At 35.4% G+C, this 23,297-nt stretch overlaps 1 protein-coding gene across 1 annotated transcript in view; it reads right to left on the reverse strand.

Annotated features, from left to right (window-relative positions):
- Nucleotides 1–2,799: 2,799 nt before the first annotated feature.
- Nucleotides 2,800–23,297, reverse strand: part of LOC149076075 (uncharacterized) — a 70,312-nt gene continuing 49,814 nt past the window's right edge. The window contains exons 15-19 of the mRNA XM_089243599.1: nucleotides 19,547–19,601; nucleotides 11,243–11,350; nucleotides 9,427–9,684; nucleotides 4,410–4,637; nucleotides 2,800–3,012 (exon numbers count right to left, since the gene is read on the reverse strand). Of these exons, the coding sequence (XP_089099725.1) occupies nucleotides 4,446–4,637; nucleotides 9,427–9,684; nucleotides 11,243–11,350; nucleotides 19,547–19,601 (613 nt within the window). The 3' untranslated portion in view covers nucleotides 2,800–3,012; nucleotides 4,410–4,445. The remainder of the gene's footprint in view (nucleotides 3,013–4,409; nucleotides 4,638–9,426; nucleotides 9,685–11,242; nucleotides 11,351–19,546; nucleotides 19,602–23,297) is intronic.

Raw genomic sequence — 23,297 nt, forward strand, 5'->3', positions numbered from 1 at the left:
TTCACCGGTCACGGATACTGGTGTTTTTATACTCGTACGTAGTGGTGTGATGAGTGAGCTTAACCTTTAAAAACCGGCCTAGAATATGTTAAATAATTGAGGTCTTACTGTATACATGGAATTAGCGTGCATTTTCAATCTCATAAAGGTGAAACCTACCAGGGATGCGAATCTGAGATTCAGCTAGCCAGGGCTTGACAAATCCCAGATCACCATCTAGTTAATCAGTATTGGTGATTGATTAAAATTTCCTATATGCAATTACTAAATTGGGAGAATAACACAAAATTTTCTGGTGCATAATTTTTTTCTATTTGTTTTCTCTGCTAATGGCAAAGCATCTTGGCATATTTTCTACCTTTACAATTATATTTCTGGAAGGATTGAATATGAAATGAAGATGTGTTAACACATTATTTTCCATTTTGTTATTTCAATAATCTGAACAGACCAACACATTCATGAATAGCAATACTGATGAGACCGTTTTTGAACTTGGGGAGGGGGGGGGGGGGTGTATCAAGTCTTATGGCACGTTTTATGCAGCTGTTTTATTCTGCACAATAAGATTAAAAAGCAATTTGAAATAGTAGATAAGAAAATTATAAATTCAATCACACAAAATTATCATGAGAAAAAATATGCGTAATAATGCAGATGTGTGAATGACAAATTACAATTCAGTGTTTGACACAGAGATAGAACTAAAATATATCAAAGGCACTCAATTTTTTCAGGGGGAAAGGGGGATTATGTAGTTTTAACATGTGGAAGTAAACTGAATACATATATGTGTCTTATTAACTAGATAAAAAATCTGGACCAGTCTTTGTATTAGCCCCCCCCCCCTCTGTGCCAACTGAGCACGCCCATACACATATTTAATCATCAGGTAGAGAAATTTGAATGCCCTTGGAAATTGGTGCACCGAGCAGCTTCAGTTGTGGCATTGCTTCGTTCAACTGGTGTAGCAGAAATCACTAAAACCACATTATTGACTCCATATATTTTTTCTAAAGTAGGCTCTTCTTTTTCAGTAGGCTCAAAGTAGAAAAAAACGGGGAATGTTTTCCATTGAAAAAATTTGCTTTACAAAATATCTGTGCTTCTCATTGCTGAAATAAAACTTTTATGAAGGGGTGAGATTATCTTGCTAATGCTGGTGAGAGGGTTAAATACTGGCACTGGTGACAATTCGATGTAATAACAGAAAACAATAATAAATGTATTATGGCAAATGGTTCAAAGTCTGGGCATCTCATAAATTGGATGCCCAATCTCTGCACACTTTTCAAATTGGCCAATGCGCGGAGTATCCAGACTTTAGATATCTCAGCCATAATATATTTTAATATTAACATATAAACAATATTTTCAAAGATTGTATAATTGCATCTGTACTTTATGCATAAAAACATTGAGGGGGGGGGGCGGAAGAGCCAGACAAAATTGTCTTTTTCTAATCAAAGAATAAAAAAAAGAGTAAATAATAACCAGTGAAAAAATGCATCTACATGCCACACCCCAAAGTTTTTCTAAGAACTCTTATTCCGAATGAACCAAAATGAAAGTAAATTCAGGTATTTTTTTCCACATTTCAAGCCCTGAAATGCCACTAGGTCACAGTCTTTCACACAAGTGAAAACAAATTAATCCATCATTAAATAATGAAATCTTAGAGCACAAGGAAACTGAATTACAGTTTCTTCAGATATATCTGTTAGGAAAAAGCTGTTGTTGCGATGCTTTAATGCTTACTGATGATAAAACAAATGAAAGCCATGAATGACTCCCAGTAAAAAAAAAAATAGTTTTCTCCAAGAATTGGTTTTACAGCCAATTCTCACACTGCAGTGGAACCTTTGTTTGCAAGCATCATAATTCGTTCCTTAAGTGTGTTCATAATGTGAAAGAAACACTCATGCATTAAATAAAACTTTCCTATACGAAATAATAAAAACTCAAATGATTCGTTTTATGACCTCATTAGCCATGATTCTTTGCAAAGAAGTGTAGGTTGATTTATTGTATATTTATTTTCTATTGAGAACTAGAGTATTTTTGGAATGACACAAAACAGCAGGGCTTCACTTTGAAATCTCTGCTTGCATCAACACACAAAAAAGAGGGGAGACAGTCTTTCATGTGTTCAAACCCTGAGTGATGGCACTGTGGTGGTTGGCTCAAGTTGGTTTTCTGGGATTTTGAAACTTTAAGGTGCAAATGCGAGCTGGTTTTCCATTTGTAAATTCAAGAATTTGCTATCTTCACACAAAATATAGAAGACAGATGGCAGTGCCAGCAAGAATATACTAAACAAGCACAACTCTGACAACGTAAATGTATTAGGGACACACCACCATACACCCAGAACACACATTCCGGCATTTTAGAAATTCCATGGAAAAATTTATACAAGGTGCATGCAAAGTTAAATACTATTGTAGTATTTCATGGACTTGTGCTTGAATGTCATTAGAAGCATTGCACAAACATATGCATTTGAATAAAACTAATTCATACTGAATGAAACCATGTAATTTTTTTTTAAAGTTCTCAGGAATAGATTTAATGTAATAACTTTAAAAATAATCAACAAGAAAATTGGAATTTAACTAAATAAATGTCCTTTTCTATGCCTCGTTTTACATATTTTCTGAAAAATACATATTTTATCTTTTTCTTAAAACAACTTCATGTGACCATTAATTTTTTCTCTGACATAGAAATGTGGTGGGGGAGGGACAAAAACAGAACAGCACCATTCAAGACAGAATAGAACTAAACAAACAAGCTGTGTGCATAATAACCATGCATATTTTTTAAACTTCAACAAAACAAGGGTATAGAATGAGTATACACATATTTGATATACTGAGTATACAATACAAAATGCCCAAGTATATGGCATGTTTCCCACACACATAAATTGAGTGTTGGTTACTTCGCAAAATATCTTCGTCTTCTGACCATATGTTCTTAGTTCTACCGCCAAGTGTTGCACTTGAAGTCCTGTCAAAAGAGAGAAAATCCTGTTTAATTAGCTTTGGCTAACCTCTAAAAGAAGTTCTAGAAAATTGGTAGAAAAACTGAAAGACCCCATTCAGTCACATATTTGAATTTTATGCAACAAAAGGTAATTAGACTAGGATCTGCCATTTATAGCCAAGTAGCTTTTCTTCCATGTCCCTCACCCAGATGTTTATACACTAATTGCTTTGGTGTGGGGACTTTCTGTAGAAGCAATACACACACAGCAGTGGCACAGATATCGTGGTAGAACATCACTGACAGTATAGTGGTGATCAGCCTAAGTTGGCTTTCTATGGGTTTTCAACTTTAAGGAGAAAATGCAAGCAGATCTCACATTTAAAAAAGTCTCTCCACAGACAGCAATCAGGCTAACAAGTGACAACATTCACAAAGTTCACACATATTACTAGGGTTTCCAAATTCTTGACATTTCGGAATGAGAAATCATTTCTAGAGAATTCCCAAAATCCCAATTTGGGATTCTATTCTATGAAAAAAATTCTAAAAAGCCTGTCTCTCTGAGGGTGGGAGATTTACAAGGTGCCAGAACTACAGAGGCTACTCACAACTTTTTTTTCTTCTCAAACCGAGCACACCTCAGGTCTATTGCCATCTATGTGCAATTTACTATCTAGTGAGTTGTGTTGGAAGAGTAAGCATGTGTACCTAACAGTCTGAGTGTGTATCTAGTGTTGTGTCTGATTTTTTGTGTTATATATGAAAGAACCACAGACTGGTTGGACAGATCTGAGTGCACAATGAATGGTTGGCAGGTGACTAATATTTCTGCCTTGACCTACCTCACTTACAAAACAGTTCTGTGCTTTTTCATATAAGCGACATCACTGAGGTGTAGGTGGTCATAAGATTATATGCCTGGTTCCCAGTTCGTAATTACTTGGTAGAAAATATGTCGACATCATATCTCTCACACAAGAGTGAGAGTTGTACCTCTCCATGTGTGGAAAGACTAAGTATTGAATGGGTATTGTATTTGCAAAGCATCTGAATATATATATTTTTTGGTATTGTAGGCAAATGTTTGTTTTCCCTGGATATGTAACACAAATATGAAACGTTGAGATTTATGTAATTTTTGAATCACTTGCCCAATTGAAATTGATATAAATCTTCATAACAGGGTCACCCATTCACAATTCTTTATAATAACATTTCTTTTTTTAAAGATGAAAAAACTGGCTTCAATGCATGAGCGAAAGCCTGTTTTAAAAAAAGGGCGAAACCATTTTATTTCTAAAAATTTGGCCACAGAAAAAATGAATATCTATAAATTGTTCCTCAGAAAATAAATGAATCAGGACAAAAATTGATAAGAAATTTTAAACATTCTGTAGAAAAATCTCTTTCAGCCTTACTTTTCATGCTGACGATAATAAGTTTCGGAGGAACTTTCATTCTGCTTCAGCAATGAAATCTAAATATCCTTCAGCACCTGTGAAGATAACGTCGACCCATATCCTCATCGCTTCTGGCGTCGGGGCCATAAGATAGTAAACTCTGTCATATGTCTTGACGCAGAATGTTGACTGAGGGCTAGGACTCTTAACAGAATGCAGATGGTCCACGTATACTTCCTCTATCACCTGAAAAGTATTATAGTATATGTATATGATTACGTTGTTTTCACTCAAATTAGAATTTAATTTACATGTAGAATGAAACAAATATGAATGATTCAAAATGCAGAAGAACCTCTGTTTTTTCAAAGTGGGGGGGGGGGGAAAGGAAGGCTGAACCCATTTCAGACAGGAAAAGTTCTGGATAGGAGTAAATATCCTTGTCAAGCGCCATAAAAAGGACAAAATAAAGAGCATTAGAGATAAAGTGACCATATGACATGTCTCATTCCTATATTTTCCCTCATTTTCTGTTATCCCAACCCTTTTACAGAAATACCATGTTTTTTTTCAATGAAACTTACTTTGATTTGTCATTTACTGAAATCACACACATTGAGATGCACATAATTTTCCTAAATCATAAATTACATTACAAAAAAAAAAAAAAGACTTCACATACAAATAATCATATGTTTAATGTTTTTTTTAATAAAATATATCTTAACTCACTGCAGTTTGCAGCCCACTCATTATATTTTTCAGTAATTTTAGCAATCTGCAATTTTGGCAATGTACTGAGACATATTTAAGGTACAATTTCCCGTATTTTCCCTTAAAGATAGTCATTCATTCAAAGACTGAAAGTCAAGGTAACATTTCCAATTGCAATGCCCCTCCCTTCTCAGAAGGAGCTGGGAGGTAAATTTACATATTCTTTTTTTATTTCCTATCTGTCTTTTTTCGATGTGACTTTCTCTGGGAAATATTTCTCTCAAAGAACATGACGTGAACAGCCCTCAAGCTTTGTTCAAAATGCATCTAATAGAAAAACCATTTTCAGAACGAGATGAGACGTAAGTCTGGGTACAACTGTATATGCTCACCCTAATTAATCTAATGAAGAGATAAACACTGCGTAGACATTTATTAATAGAAATTTACTAATTTCATTCATATAGTGATACATTATAAATCTAACTAAACATTATCTCACAAATTATATATTTACGCTTTCCTTGATGTATTTTGGGCTGAGGAAAATTACCTCCTCTCTACTATCACCACTTGGAAGTCATTTTCTGAAGTTAAGGGAGGCTCTGAGTCTTTATTTCAGAATAACATACTACTGTGCCTGCCATAAAGAAAGCAAGGTTGTTGATTGCAAGGCAAGAGGCAGGGCTGTAACCAGAAATTTCTTTCGTAGGGAGGGGGAAGGACAAAAGTGACAGAACAATAGACTTAACCATGTTGCAAAGGTTTTCAACAACTGGCCGATGTGCAAAGATGAATTTAGAAAAGAGAAAATTCAACTGCCCCTTCGGGGAATTGAGTAAATCACTAGCAATCGAGTAAATCAACCCAGTCCTCTCACAAGTGAAAAGACTGGGTTCGATTCCCTGAAGGGGCAGTTGAATTTTTTCTTTCTCCCTAAATTCGTCTTCACATCAGCTAGCAGTTAAAAACCTCCATATGCATAGCGAAGAGTGACATCATCCTCGGTTAATCATGTTGTTCATTTCCTGCAGAGACTAGAAGAGCATTTACCATATTCACTTCTAAACATGGAAGATCAATGGCAGGACCAGCTAGAACAGGAAACAAGTACAACTCTAACAACATATGTGCTAGGGACAAACATACACTCATATCACACATTGGGCATGTACAGATTCATTAGAAATTGTGCAAAGGAATGTGTACAAGATGCCATGTACGGTTAAGTAGTAGTACAGATTAGTAAACATCTCTTCTCGAGTTCACTTTGGCATGATATCCACTACCCAGAAAATATTTTTAATATCTGCACTAGTCACAGCACTCTTGCATGCCATTTCATCTTGCAAGTATCTTTGAATATGCATATGCAAAAAATTATTTTGGTTGCTCTGTAAAACGGGAAGTTTTACTGACATTGAGATACTGACAAGTTGATTTTATGAAAAGATATGTGTGTGTGAAGCTTCACCATAAAAAAAATTACTTATTTTCAAAAATAGTATATAAAATTTCACCCCACAAAATTTATATAAATGGATATGACATGCATCTTCATCACCTGCAAATTCAAAATTTTTCATATTACTCTTACACATTCTCAAGAAACAATTTTGAATGAAAACTTATCAGCAAAATCTTTTCAATTAAAACATATATATGATTTTTACAAAAATTGCCACGTTTTTAAAACAAATAAATTCAACTGGTCGAATGGTCGACGCGTTTCGGCTCTTCAATGGAGAGCCGTCATCAGGACCTCGTGGTCAGAACTCACACGAATGAAGAGTGATGTTTACGTCTGGTCGTCCGAAGAGTTCGCCTTTGTATTTGCTGCGTCCGAGTGGTCTTTGGATGCGAATTGGGGAGCCATCTGTTGTAAAGTGTTGAAAGTTTTTTCACGACTGAGGTTAATAAAGCCTGTCCAAGCTGACGAAATAGGTGGTGTGTTTCTTCCATCATTAACGAGGAAATTCTGGCATGTTCTGATGAAGTATCCCTCGAGAAAATTCAATTCCGAATTGTGTGTTGCTTTTTTAAAAACAAATGCTTTGTCAAAATCAAAATGATGTGAATGTTGCCAACAGTGTTGGGCAATAGCCGAATTATCCGTCCGTCCCTTCTCAACATGCTTTCGGTGTTCGAGAACTCGAATATTTAGATTTCTTCTAGTTTGGCCAATATATCCATTTTCACAATTCTTGCATGGGATGAAGTAGATACCAGATTCTTTGGAGGGTGAGATAGGATCTTTCAGATGGGAAAAGGTGAGTATATTTGTTGGCTGGAATATTGTATGGAAGTCAAATTTCTTGAAGATAGAAGAGATCATGAAACTTGAAGAAACGAATGGAAGAACAACGGTATTAGAAAACTGTTTTGAGTCAGCTGGGAGCAGGTTCGTGGTGCATGTCTGGGTCATTTTTCTGAGGACCTTGTCGATGATAAAAGGTGAAAAACCCCGATTAGAAGCGATGTCACGAAGGATATTGAGTTCATTCTGGAGGGAGGCTGAATCACTGCAAAGTTTTAGTGCTCGATGAACAAAAGAAGAAAATGCCGAAAGTTTCTGATTGGGAGGATGAAAGGATTTTGCATGAGGTGGCATGGAGATAGCGAATGGCTTACGGTACACAGATGTATGAAATTCAGTGTCTGTCTTTTTAATGAGCACGTCGAGAAAAGGCAGTATATTATTTTTTTCCATTTCATAGGTGAACTCAATATGTGGGTCAATAGAATTCATAAAATTGAATAACTCAGTGACATTGACATCAGTCTCATCAACTAAAGTGAATGTGTCATCAACATACCTGATCCAAAGTTTTGTTTCGAAAAAATCCATATATATGTCACAGAGGATAGGCGAGAGTGGGTTGCCCATGGCAAGACCTTCTGTTTGGCGGTAAAACTTTCCAAACACTGAAAAATAATTGTGCGATACACAAAGTTGGGTGAGTTGACATATTTCTTCGATCATCCTCCCAATCAGAAACTTTCGGCATTTTCTTCTTTTGTTCATCGAGCACTAAAACTTTGCAGTGATTCAGCCTCCCTCCAGAATGAACTCAATATCCTTCGTGACATCGCTTCTAATCGGGGTTTTTCACCTTTTATCATCGACAAGGTCCTCAGAAAAATGACCCAGACATGCACCACGAACCTGCTCCCAGCTGACTCAAAACAGTTTTCTAATACCGTTGTTCTTCCATTCGTTTCTTCAAGTTTCATGATCTCTTCTATCTTCAAGAAATTTGACTTCCATACAATATTCCAGCCAACAAATATACTCACCTTTTCCCATCTGAAAGATCCTATCTCACCCTCCAAAGAATCTGGTATCTACTTCATCCCATGCAAGAATTGTGAAAATGGATATATTGGCCAAACTAGAAGAAATCTAAATATTCGAGTTCTCGAACACCGAAAGCATGTTGAGAAGGGACGGACGGATAATTCGGCTATTGCCCAACACTGTTGGCAACATTCACATCATTTTGATTTTGACAAAGCATTTGTTTTTAAAAAAGCAACACACAATTCGGAATTGAATTTTCTCGAGGGATACTTCATCAGAACATGCCAGAATTTCCTCGTTAATGATGGAAGAAACACACCACCTATTTCGTCAGCTTGGACAGGCTTTATTAACCTCAGTCGTGAAAAAACTTTCAACACTTTACAACAGATGGCTCCCCAATTCGCATCCAAAGACCACTCGGACGCAGCAAATACAAAGGCGAACTCTTCGGACGACCAGACGTAAACATCACTCTTCATTCGCGTGAGTTCTGACCACGAGGTCTTGATGACGGCTCTCCATTGAAGAGCCGAAACGCGTCGACCATTCGACCAGTTGAATTTATTTGTCTTAAAAACGTGGCAATTTTTGTATAAATTAAAACCAGGCAAAGTTACTCATTTTTTGTGATAACATATGATTTGTTATTAACATTGTATTAGCAGGGGTCTGTCCGGTCTTTTTTTTGCAGGGTTCTGGTTTTGTGGAAATTTTCCTTATTTTGGTGAAAAGGGTCATTAATTTTGTTAAAAATAAGAAATTTTGTTTGAAGCGAAATAATCTGGTTAATTTATCACAAAAAAATGGAATGCCAAATTTATGGTTTCATTAATTTATATTTTGTAGAGGGTCCGTTTTTAAAATTCAGATTTTTGTGAAGGGTTAATTTTTCAGATCAGAAATTTTGTGAAGGATCCGGAAAACTGACCCAAATTTTGGATGGACAAAACTCTGGGGGGGGGGGGGGGGTAGTCATGTTTTTTTTTTATCATGTTTGAATCATGAGAATAACAATACCTGGAAGTATATACCACCCCTGAGCTTGGCTTCAGTTTTATCACTGTAATAGAAAAAAGCTCTTTGTATCCTGTCGAAAACAAACCACCTCTTCTTCCATGTTCGCCATTTTCCACCAAGTTTGTGCAAATATCCATGACAAGATGATGAAGTCAATTGTATGTGTGGGCAAAGCTCTATCTGATGACCAGCAGATTCAATGTGTTGGCGCAAATCGAATTCAGCATTACGAACTGGTAGATAACGTGTCAACGGTCTCTGAATTAGAAAGAAAAAAATTTTTTTTTTCAATTTAAATATTTTAGGCTATATTTTAAAGACAAAATACACTGAACTTAACATAAAAATTAATTTGATCATTTTTGTCGCACCACGGTTATTTTCTGCACCTAAGGCTAATTAGACCGGGACCTACAGTTTATTGTCAATTCGGAATGACAGGCTTGTTTTTTATACTCATCGAGAGGTTGGTGCGCCAACTCCTCGATGGGGGACTCCCTGCGGTAGCAATTTTATCTAAGGTCATGTCGCCGTTTTTGTAGTACCCTTGTGTCAGGGAAGTTTTCCAACAAGGATGAACCGGGTATCGAACTCGCAACACCTCTAAACATCCTTTGGCACTTTAGGCAAGTATCTTATCGACCTGGGCTACCGCGTCCTAACATAAAAACTACATTTCTAGTACATGAAAGGAATAATACTTTAAATGAAGTTATTAATCAATAACATAATTTTTTTCTCTTCAAAAAATACAATAGTGTAGCTGCAGAGTTGGCAAACATTCCCATGAAATAAAAATAGGGGAGGGGGCACGATACTCTGGGTACCAGGAAAAACTGGTTAAATAACCCTGCGATGTAAAATCTATTCTTGCTTAATAGATAAAAGGAATGAAAGATTGGTTTTGTTGAAACTTGCAATCCTTACACAATTTGAGTTGCAATAGAATAAGGAATAAAGGCACACAAATTTGGGAAAAAGTAAAAAAAAAAAGCTCTGCGTTATAACTGTGATCTTATACCTATTAAAGGATGAGATAGCATCAGTATGGGTCATGTCAAAAATAAGGTTAAAACAGTTTCCAATAGAGAGGGTGAAAAAATTATTGCCACATCAATGCTTGCCGCATAGGTCTCGGTTCAAATTTTAGATAGAACATTATTTTTTTTCAAAATTAGCTCTATAAATTGCATTGATCTAATTACTGCATTTCAAAGCTCATAAAATGACTGGAATAACTAACCAACAAATTTCAGTTAAATTCTAACCTGTTCAGGCTTTTGGCAGCAAACTGATGATGTACACTTAAATTATCAGAAATAAATAGCCAAAACTGTTATTATTGTCAACATATAGAGAAATGAAAGGAAAAAAAGATGAAAGGGGAAAGAGTTTTCTCCATTCTTCACTCCTCTCAGTGATCTTTTCCCTGTGTATGCAATACTCTATTTTTTACTAATAGAGGGGAGAAAACAAAAAGATAATGCTGAGGTATGGGGGGGGGGGGAATTTCCCTTTTACAGAGTTACCAATGAAGGAAGAGAGCTCAAATGTATTTCTTCTATCTACTCACGGACGAGATATCTTGCCCCTGTTCACTGAGAGGTTAAGAAAGAATGTCCTTTATCACTTGTTTTGAAAATGGTCATTTTATATGGCATTCAAAAAATTTTTAATTTTCACCTGTCTATCACATCCCACTACCTCCATTTGCCAATTTCCCCTACAAGATGATTATGCTTAGTGGACATCTTAGAGAGATTCCACTGTATATATGTTTTTTCCCTCCACTTGACCAGGTACTTTTCTTACTCACCTGAGCCTTTGGTTTGTCACGACGTTTCACGTAATTGCCATTGCCTTGACTAACTAGAGGCTTTTGATCTTGCAAAGCACTTTGCAATGCTTGCTCTCGTTGAATAACCTAAAACAATAAAATAGTAATAACAATATTAATCCAGTAGAACAATTTTGGATAATTTGAACTTTTACGAACTTCCCTTGAGTTTTTTTCTATATAATTTAATATTAAAATTTCTTGTTTAATTCAAAATTAGAAGATTTGTTATGATTTTTGTATGACAAATTTAGTTTGGAAAAATTCCATAAGAAGCCAGAGTTTGATTTTCTCGATCAAGTTGTTAAATAAAAAATAGTAATAAAAGTTTGAAAATTCTATTTTTCTCTACTCCTTTTTTTTTGATAATTTGATGTACATTTTAATATTATTCAGATAGAGGTCATTGAGACTGTGTGTAATTACTGATTATGCTTTTCAACCTCCCCAGTAGCACAATGATATGATTGTGCTACTGGAGTATAGATCAAGGTGTAATGTTTAAAATCTGAATATTTTTGTTGTCATAAATAAGAGTAAGGAAAATATCAAAAATTACAAATTTTAATACATTGATGAAAGTATATTTCCTTGATAGCATAAAAATAAGCAAAATTTGGGAAACAGTTTCATAACTGATACAATTTAAAGAATTAATAATTATTATCTTATGTGAATTTTGATGATTCAGTTATAATTTGTAGTCATTTTACAGTTTCGGGATTTATTATTTGGATAATTTGAATTTTTTTTTCAGTGACTTTGGACTTCAAATTAACTACGTTTGACTGCATTTTCAAAAATTATCCTTCTCATGACATATTTTTTCACTTGAGATTCAAAAAATAATATGAAGAAAAAAAGTTTAATGTTGTCATCAGTGAAATTGCAATTATATATAATTATAGAAATATAATGTGGCGAGTCCTAATGATGTACTGAGTCCTTAGTGTACTTTGGCATTTTTCGGATTTAAAATAAATAAAAAATACAGAAAAAAATAAAGTGATCAATAGTCATTGAAATATGAACAAAGAGATCATTCAATCACCAGAAACTAGGAGATCCTTCTATTAGAAGCACATGGGATAAACCATATCAAATTTCATATGCATAGGTTAGTAAAATGTTCAAACAAAACTCAATCACAACCCAAGACCTACTTTTTTGAGTTAAACCTACCAAGTTCTGGAAAACAATAATAATTAAAGAGATGTTATTTCATCTCTTTGCAGGAAAGAAGAGGTTATTCTTCTCTTTCTACCACCTCAACAAAGGCACAATTGTTATACTCTTGAAAGTTATAAAAAAAAACAAACCCCGCTACAATCAAATTCCATTCATTCAAACATCAAAGAAAATCTCTAAATCTCAGTCATTACAAGAAAAGATAAACAAAACAATTACATTTATTCAAAAAATTGACATGCTTTTAAGACAAATAAAATTTTAATTGGTCCACCCGTTTCCGACTGGTCGACGCGTTTCAGAAATCACACAAGTGAGTCGTTGAAGGGATGATGACGGTAATTAATGGGTGAAAGTACAAATTGATATCAGAAATAATGTAAACTTACGAAGGGTTTGTAGTACAGTACAGCGGGATCTCCGAACATTATAAACAGAAGCAATGTGTATTTCAAACAGAGTAAGAAAAACGTTGAGAAGTGATAATCACAACTTCAGTTATCAATTTCAAAGAGGCTCTTATCACATCCTATCAGGCTATCAGCACACATGCAATAGCATAAACGAGCCCAAACATACTCAAGAGCAGTAACGGTATCTTCTCTCTTTAAACGAATAAACAAAACTTCTTCTTTACTGCTATATATACAGTTTGTATGCTGTAGGAAAGGGCCCTTACGTCACGGACGCGAGCGCCTCTGTTATCACCTTCTAGCCAGGATAATTTCTTGTTTTCCAGCGCCAAGAATTAACTGCTTCTTCATTTCGTGGTAATTTCAAATAACTTTTTTTCCCCAGCCATCAGTAAACGACCTTGAAAAAAATGCGATAAAAAAAATCGCAAGGAAAGTGAACACCGCGGTTCGAAAGGGGGGGGGGGGGAAAGCAATCAAAAAGATCTGAGAATTACTCGGTCTAATGGATTTCAGCTGATATAAACGTTCAATGTACTGTATAGATCGAAAACTAACTAAAGAAAACTATATTTTTAACCAAGAAAATCAGCGTGACACATCAAAGAGATTATAAAACTGGTCAGATCATTATATCGAAATTATGCAATCAGCAGAACGGAAAAAAAATATCAATTAACAAGTGGGAAGAATTTTTTCCCCTACAATAAATAAAATTCAAAAAGACCTTGACGATATGAGATAATAAAATTTGAAGGGTATTGAGCTTTTTATTCACAGCATATCACGTGAATGGACGAAATGAGATGATAATGGAAAATTATTTATCCCATTTAGTTGGATAAATAGGGTGCCTATATAATTTAAGTGCTTTGAGCTGTCAGCAGCTCTAACTACCGTATCAGAAAATAATGAAACTATAGGAACGTCCTAATAAAAAGATATGGGAATTTTTTGAAACCCCTTTAAAGACAGAAAAACTTCGTGTTTTTTGGAGCGGAATCTCCATGTCCGTAAAAGTGTTTCACCAGCAAAGCAAGTTCTTGTAAATTCAAACGTCATACACTTAAGTAAAGAAATGAGAATTGAAATGGTTATACTAGAGATTTTTATGTATCCCGCCAGTTTGATCACGTTTGCGAAATTCCCACATGCACTACAATTTGCATAGTAAAAACCATATTGTTGAAAAACAGAGAAAATGTCATAACTAGAGCCCGGATTATATACACTAAAAAAGTGGCATGAATGAATGAACGCCAGAACTTTGCCACTGGACTTATCCCGTTGCCGAGATCTCTTCCAACGAGTAAGTCCAGTGGCAAAGTTCTGGCGTTCATTCAAAATATGCTCTACAAATATGCAAATATGCACTTGAAATACCAAAATGTGCACTTAACCCATCAAAGACGACTTTGATTTTTTTAAAAACAAAAAATAATAAGTGGAACCGCTTCCACCATTTATTGGCAAAGAAAAACTTAAGATTTAGAATGGCAAATTTTCTTACCAACCGGCGTTAATGGGTTAAAAGGCCAAAATATGCACTGAAAATCCCAAAATGCATTAGAAATCTTGAAAAAGTCAAAGATTCCGAAATATGCATAAAAATTAAGAAAATATGCATTAAAAAAATCACCATGCAAAAAAAAAGCAGATGTTTTTAAAATGCATCTTTTCTATTTCTTAGTGCATATGAATTCATTTAAAAAAAAATATCCCCATATCCCTTCATATATATATACCGCATATGCAAATATCTTCTACATATTTTTATTCCGACATTTTTTTCATTTTCAGTTTGTCGTAGATGCTCAATAAAGAAAATAACAGTAACAAAAGAATTTCGACACCGTTTCTAAAAAACATTTAACACTTTGACGTATCTTTAGAAAGCCTTACAATAAAACGGTTAATATTTGTAAAATACTTTATAAATATGTATTAATTCACTAAATTTCACCTGCGGGAAAAAAACCGATGTTATAAAAATATTATGAACAATATTTGTTTGAAAAATTATAAAAAAAAATTGAGTGAGCTCAAATAAACCTTCAAAAATATGCACTTATACTAAAAATTCTTTGATTTATATGCATTAATGCTAAAAAAAAACCAATAAATAATTCGGCCTCCAGTCATAACTGATTTTTTTTACTCCAATTTTCTTTCCCGTTCCTTCATTAAGACGTTCTTAGTTTCGTCGCTTTCTGATTAATAGTTAAGGCGAAGCTCACGTTTTCATAGACAGCCCAGAACACACCAACTTTATAGATATAGGTCTAGACACCCTGTATTTTCAAGTGGCCAGAATTCCAAAACATAGATTTTATTTATAGATTTTCATAGTCAGAGGGTACCCCGATTGGAACCATCCATTACAGATAGTTTCTACTACGCATGACATCGCAGCTTTGGTGAAAGTTACATCAAATTCCAACGAAGACTGCTAACACGAAAAAGCGATGATATTATATTTAAAATTTTCATTACGCTATCCTCATCATAAAAAATTCGAAATTATGAAGCATTTTATTTCGTAGGGTCCGAAACTGGTTACCCAATTCCCTGAGTGAGCTGCGTTCTCCAAAAAGTTGAACACCCTTGCTCTAAATTTATCTTCTATAAAATATACGTACAGAAGTATCCTGAAAATGCGCCAAAAATTTCCATCATGGCAAGAAATTAAAAAGTACGCGCAAAGTACGCATTAAAAGTAAGCGCAAGGAAAAAGTACACGTCAGAATTATTGTGAACGCATGGGATAGAAAAAAAAAAGAATTTGTTCAATAAGAATCCACCGTTACGAGAAAAAGAAAGAGAAAAAAATACCATACCTAATCAAGTATTATTTATTAAAAATCTATGAATACCTTCCTGAGATTTTTCAATAAACTTTTACCACGACTGCGAAACTATTGAGTGATCTTGGTAAATTTATATTGCATACTTATTGGTGGTAATGATACACAAAGGATACACATCAACATTAAATCCACCCCTAGAGCTATTCTAAACCCCCGCTGAACTTGTTTTTATTGAAAACCATAATATTCCAAGGGCATATCATTCCCAGATGGAGTCACGCTGACTCATGGGTTTACCAGGCAGAGAATGAAAACATCCATTCCTTCTCCCCCTAGTGTGGAAAAAGTAATGGGACACAATCCCAAAACTGACAAGGGAGTAGGAACAACCATTTCTCCCCACACCATCACCCTCAAGGTAGCATATGAATAATAACTGGGCGATCAGGAAGGGACTGAACAAACTGACAAAAACAGATTATAACAAAATCGTCCAAGTGTTCCTGACGTCTCTTGGAGATATCCTTGGTTGTCGAATTGTATGGCTTTACTGTTATTTCCAGATGTTACCCTACAAGCAAAGACCACAACTTATTATTACGGTTCTATAACCCCCAAAACCCCCACATCTAGCCTCAGATGATCCAGCAATGTTTTAAATAAGAAAAAAAAAAGCAGCTTCAACTCCCTTGAAAGCAATTCTTCTATTAGACACGCGAATTATTAATGGGATCTAGACTCTTATCTACCCAATTAACATTTGAAACGCCAAAAAACATTCCAGGAAGAAAGGAAATCAAATTAAAATTTTTCCGACCGTTAAATCCAATTTAAATTCTACGATATTCATACCAACAGCAAGTTGAATATTTTCGACCCCTGAAATGAATTTATTTTCCCCATCTCGACTCTCTATGTGTTATAAAGGGGCATAACTCCCCTTTTGATAACTTTTGAATGAAGCAATAAAAATGGAATGGTCCCAAATACAAAAGGAGCGCATAAAAAAACCAAATCTGAAAAAAAATAAATAAAATTAATGGGCGAAAAAAAAAAAAAAAAATTCCCCCCCTTCGGTGCTTAAATAAAACTTGCTTTTAGATTAAAATATTAAAAATAATGCACATACAGTACTGTTTATATGCATATTTTGAATATTTTCATCACGCAGTCTAAAGAAGCAAATTACCGCAAATTTAAGGGAAGTACGCGAAGATATTCACTTAGTTTTATTTTAATCATAAGTGAATAGAGGGCGAAATGCAGTGGCGTAATTAACTTCAAGTTCCCTGCCCTCCTACTAATTTTTTTTTTAGGATTTCCTCATTAGTGACCACACATAAACACCAGTGATGCAACACTCTAATTATATACAAAAAAAAAAACCGCGCCACTTGTCGGCGAAATCGTTTGCATGGATCTTTCATATGATCACGAAAAACAGGAAGAAATGGATTTTAATTTAGACGCTGACATAATTAATGCTCTTTTTCCTTCCTCCCCCGCTTTTCTAAAAGGAACGATACAACCAAGGGCTGATTCATAAATTAACTATGATTTATAGGGCAAATTCTCAGGACAACAGCAGACGTTAAGAATTCTCTGTATCCGTAACGTAGAAGATTTCACGATGAAAGTGAATAAAATACTCTTATGGCGGCAATAAAAAATTACGGAAAGAATAACTGCTGTGTGTGTTTACGTACAGTCAAATCCCGATAAGTCGAATGTACAGCGGCCGACAAAACACCAAGTTATCGTTAGTTCGACTTATCGGAAATTTTTTTTATTAACATAACAGCGCCACTCAGGATTATCGTATTATTAAAACATGTAAAACTAGTTATTCTAATTTACTCGTATTTAATTATTGAATGAGAATATCAAGAAATAAACAAGGCCCGCATACTACATTATAGAATCGGACGCATGCACGACACCCGTATACCGTATAAATGAAGTGTTTTGTCTTTCTTTCGTGAGAAAGTCATTTACTTTTTGCTAGCAGACAAAAGAATCTGCTAAATTCTATTGCTAAATGCTAGTATTTTTAAAATTTCTGTCATTCCCGAAAATTTCGACTTAAAGGAAGAAAACTCCAAGTTAACGGAAAATTTTAACGCTAAAATACGGAAAACGTTTTGGGGCTGCGTGAAAACTTCAACTTAAACAGATATTTGAGTTATCGGAGTTCGACTTATCGCGCGCGAATAGACTGTATTTTCTTTTTCTACTGAGGTAGCTAATACAGTGATACCTCGGCTACCGAAGGTAATTCATTCCAGAACCACAAATCATTTAGTTCGTTCAAAGTACTGCTCAAAATTTGGATAAGTTTTTAAAAACACCAACGAGCGCTATAAAAAAGACGAAAACTGACCGAAAGCTAAGAACAGCTTAAAAATTTGATAAATGAGAACAAGTCTTTATACACATACATATACTCGACCTCTTATTCAAAAAAAAAAAATCTCGGACCTTTCCAATGCGTTTAATCGGGGAATGACCCCCCCCCCCCACCCGACAAAGCATTCTGTCAACAAAAAAAAAAAAATAAATAAAATAAAAAATAGATACAGTACAGTCAGGGAGAGGATAATGGGCCTCGGGCAAAGTCATTTTTCTGAGGCCCCTACCTGGCTAAAAATGTCTGCCCACCAGTTAACATGCTTAATCTCAAAAATTTTAACAAGATCTCATTTTTGTGAGGCCAGTATGCAACCGAAACCCCCCCCCCCCAACCGGGCAAGGCCCATGCATTAAGACGGCACTGAGTAGAGTATTACACAAGTGCGTACACGGTTATAGAGCATACATATACTTGCCTTGGATTAGAAAAATATTTTCATAATCACGTGTCTTTCATCATTGATGAAATTGAATGACTCATCATCATTCTTTTGCTCTTTATGTCTATAATTACTGTACAATGAACATGATACTCGAAATACTGTTAGTTAGGGCGGGATTACACTATAAAAGTTTGACAAAAGATTTATTTCTTTTCATCTTTTTGCAAAACTTGAAAAATGCAACCAGTAAGGGTTACATTTGAGCGAATGCAAGCAATAGGCTTATTGATTGTTTTTTTCAAGTTTTGTAAAAAGATCTTTTACCAAACTTCTATAGTGTAATCCCGGCATAAAGGTTGAACTTTTTTTTGTTCAATGTTCAGCGCTGTATGTTTCCCATATATTCTTTTACTATGATTTTTCAACGGACATCCCGAGAGAAATTCATTAGAAAAAAAACATAAAAAGGGGGTAACACTTCCACTACACGCATTTTTTTTTTTGTATATCAAAGCGATCGAGACATTTCATTCAGCATTACAAGTGAAAAATCTTAATTAGCTTGTGGAATAGTGATACCATTCTAAAAAGTCTAAGGGGTTTTTTTTTCTTTTATTTTTCATGCATATTTTCTTAATCATTCATTTTACATGAAATAGCTCGAAATACTTCTAAAAAAAGAGATATCTGGAAGCGATTCCAAGATGGAAGTAAATTAACTTGGCTCGATACGCATTGGATTCATTTTGATTGGTAAGAAAATTTAGCTCACAACGCGGCTGTTTTATGCTAACGCATGCATCCATATCAACTAAAATGTTCGTTAGCCGGGGCAGAACAACGTCCAAAATAATCTTTGTTAGCCGAAAAATTCATAAGCCAAGGCATTCGTTAGCGAAGGTATCACTGCACTTGTCGAAATACTAGTTAAGTCTCCAGACATACGAACGAATACAAAATGATTCATATATTGTTTCCCCACAAAAGAAAAAAAAATCATTTTTAAAAAAAATATCAATAAAGAACAAGCAATTTCATAAATAAATATAGGCAATGAAACTAGTCTAAGCAAGTTTTGCTCACCTTGTTAGGGTCCAGCCCATCCGAAGGTTTCACTTGATCTTCAGCTCTTCTGAGACTGCAACAGAAAAGCAGGAGAAGGTCAGACATGACTGAAGTCCGGAAATCATCCAAAACAACTAATCAGCAAAGCATCCTTTCACAAGTTGCTGCGTCTGCTGTAACGTCCAAACAAGTAAATAAAGCGGGGCAACGTAGATTTGATCACAACCAGACGCTACAACTTCGGGATTACCCACAAAACATCCATGGGGAGGGGGAAGAAAAAGAGAGACCACCACCCCCAGAAGAGAGGGATTTTGAGGGTGTCAGTCTTGCTTGTGAAACTTTTTTTTTTTGGTTTTTCTGGCTGAAAACTTTTGCAGCTTTGTGACGTGGTGAGAGAAAATACACAGTAAGAAATTTTTCCCCTCTAAAATTATTTTTTGTAGTAGGGGGAAGAAAACAGAAAGGCTAATGTGCATATACAGTACGCATAATTCACACCATACGATAGGGAAGAGTTTTTAATGTCAGGCACAGCATACACCCTCCGTGCACGAGGTCAACCAATGGATTGTAAACAAAACAAAGAGCCCCTTTAGATTAGCACAATATCCTACATGCTATGGCGCACGCGTGAAAGAGGGAGGAAGCAAAAAATACAATGGTAAAGGCTCTGGTGAAGTGAACAAAAGAAGTGGATGACTTCATCACCCTTTCATTCTCACTTCAGTCAAGTGCAATCAAGTGCTCACAGGAGAAAAAAGTAACATACAGAATAGAAGATTTTAGACTTGAAGAATATAAAAAATACACAAAACACGAACAAAAAACTAACTACATCCGTTTCTCTCATTAGTCTTGGTATTTAAGAGTTCTTAACGGTGACAAATTCATATGCTCCAGTCTTATCTCCAGATGAGTTTTTTTTTTTTTTCCAAAACATCTAATGTTGGTCATTATTAGGGCTCGGATTTTTATGACCTAAAGATGAAACGTCGTTGCTGATAGGTTAAAAAACGTGAATATTTCATCTGATGACCACGGAAAGATTAAGGATAGCAATGTGGGCTATTAGTAATGAAACATGCACTCATGCCCAACCCCTTAGAAATTCGAAAGAGACCCCCTAAGTCAAGACATATTTGACGGGACCCCAAAGCTAGAGCCAGGCCAACCTCCTGCTTGGGGGTGGAGAGGGGTATGCATATAGTCAAAGCCTTCTAGATAGTATCTAGGAGACTTTGATACAGTTTATATGCGAGTATTAGCAGGGACGGGCTTAAGTATTTTGCAGCCTGGTGCAAAAACAGCCCTATACAACGGGGTTTCTCCAATCCCTCAGTGTGCATGGACACCCAGACACACGAATTGTTTACATTGGCACCCGAGAATGAATATCGAACTAAATTTCATAGTCATGGAAAAAAAAAAAAAAATAGTGCCCGCTGCCCAGCGAAAAAATCGAAAGTGTGCTCCCACATCCTGGAGCATGACCGTTGCTGAGATCTTTTGCGGACACACTGGCCAGACTTTTCACGGGGGTTTTTTTTTTAGTGAATTTAGAGCGTGAAAAAAAATTATGAGAATTGTCCAAGGCACTGTCAGCCCCACCCTTGTATCTGCCATGCCGCAGATACTTACAGGTTGGGAAGCTGTCTGGGATATAGAGAACCGATGATCTACCCAGGGTCGCCCCTAGATACTCTTTTAGCTGCACAAGCATATTTTATGCCTCCCCCATGCAATTTTGAATAATTTTAAAAGAATTTAGTGCCCCAACTGGTCCAACGCCTGTGGCACTAGGTGTATACCAGCATCCTTCTCTTGGCTTGAGGTGAAGGTTGGTTCTGTGAAAAACCGTAGGCCAGAGGGTTTGGTGTCTGGATTTAGAGGTTTGGGCAGAATTTTAAGCTCGTATTTGCTTTGTTTTAATGTTTAGTCAAACGTTAAGAACGCTAAGGTCAAAATGTAATCAAAGTATTTTTTCGGTTGTGGGCCCCTCAAATTTAGCTGCCCGGTGCGGCCGCACCTCTCGCACCTGCGTATTAGCTATGAGCTTATTGACAGCAAAAAGATTTCTTGATAGCAAAAGTAAAAGCCAACAAGATTTTTTTATCAAAAAAGATTAAAATGTTACGAATTAGTAGCATAGGAAATGACGGTACAGTACATAAAATAGGCCAAAAGGGGTTTGAAATACAGTCGGACCTACTTATAACGAAGAAAAAACAGCGAAAATATTCGTTATATATACGCGAACTTCGTTATACTCTCTTGATAAGAATGGATGAGCAATACAAAATTGATGGGAAGTGGAAAAGCTTCATTTTTATGTGAAAATTCATAATATCCGTGATAATTATAAGCGAGCCCGACTGTAATCATCTTTTTGATTGGTTTCATAAATTAATTTCGTCTGTGGAATTCTCGATTAAATAGAAGACTACTCACACGTAATTCTACATAAGGATTTTCATCAGATGAAAAGTATGTTAAAAAAAAAACCTTCAGCTGACTACACAAACACAGCATATAACATTTACATATTGTTGATTGAATTTCTGAATTTTTTTTAACTCATAGATTATTTTGTAAATATAATCATCCTTAATAAAAGATTCATGTACAGTCGGACCCCGAATATAACGAACGTTGATGTAATGAATTTTTCGATTTAATAAAATTTTTAGAAGTGCCTGTACATTCATGTCAATCCCAACCCCGAAAAAACTACTTTCTTCGATTAAACGAATAAAAAAGTCTGTTTAACCTTATTCGTTAAATAGAGGTTCAACTGTATTAAGAAAAAAAAAAAAACAGCAACCAACCAGACTGGTCATTTTGAAGTTGATACGGCATTTTACGCGTCAGATAAAATAAAAATTTATGTGCACACTCTTAACCATTGGCGTACGCAAGGCGTTCTAACTCTACTCCCTTCAAGCCGAGATTGAAGTGTTATTTTTCAGGACAAAAGGTAAACCCTCCCTTTTCAAAAGAAAAAAGATTTGAACCCCCCCCCCCCACTCCAGAAAATTCTGCGTACGCTTATGTACTTAACCATAGATATAATACTGTATAACACTTGTTAATCTTATGCCTGTGTACTTAACGCTTCGACTTTGTTTTTTCTCCACCACACGGGAATTTATTTTACTACTGCTATTTTAGAAAATTTAATAAACACTGGAGAGAAAATATTCTAATGAATACGCTTAGCAAACTTTCAGCGAAAAACAACAGCATAGTAAGGGATAGCAACGTACCTCATAAGACTGAACAGTAAACAGCAGATGAAGGAGGATTCTGAGACGGATCACGGCCCCAATTGTCTAGTGAAAATGGATAATCCTCGTTTTTTCATAACATTAAAAGTAATAACCAACGAGTTCAAAAGAGTAAGAAAAATTATTGAAATGAGCAGGTGCAAACCAACTAGAACTTTCATTATAATTCGAGCCTATCGTAATTACACTACATGAGCACTGCTGGATAAACAAGTCACGTTCATTCGTGAGTTAGTTTTTACTCTCGCCCCATCAAGAAAATTGAGAGCTTTCTTTCTTTACAGCTAGCAAAATGCAAAGGATATAGAAAAAAAAAAGTCTGGCATTTACCAGAAACTGTTGTGGTCCAAATTTATATGCAATCAAACTCGGTTATAACATCAATAACCGGTGGTCTGAGCCGATTCCCAGAGAATAATGCTAATGAACCTCACTTATAACGTCGATGAAATCGCAATCATCTCGGATATAACAACACATTC

The sequence above is a fragment of the Pholcus phalangioides genome, unplaced genomic scaffold, assembly GCF_987345545.1.
Source record: "Pholcus phalangioides strain wild (caught in Gottingen) unplaced genomic scaffold, Ppha-v1.0 ptg000015l_1, whole genome shotgun sequence".
NCBI classification, from domain to species: domain Eukaryota; kingdom Metazoa; phylum Arthropoda; class Arachnida; order Araneae; family Pholcidae; genus Pholcus; species Pholcus phalangioides.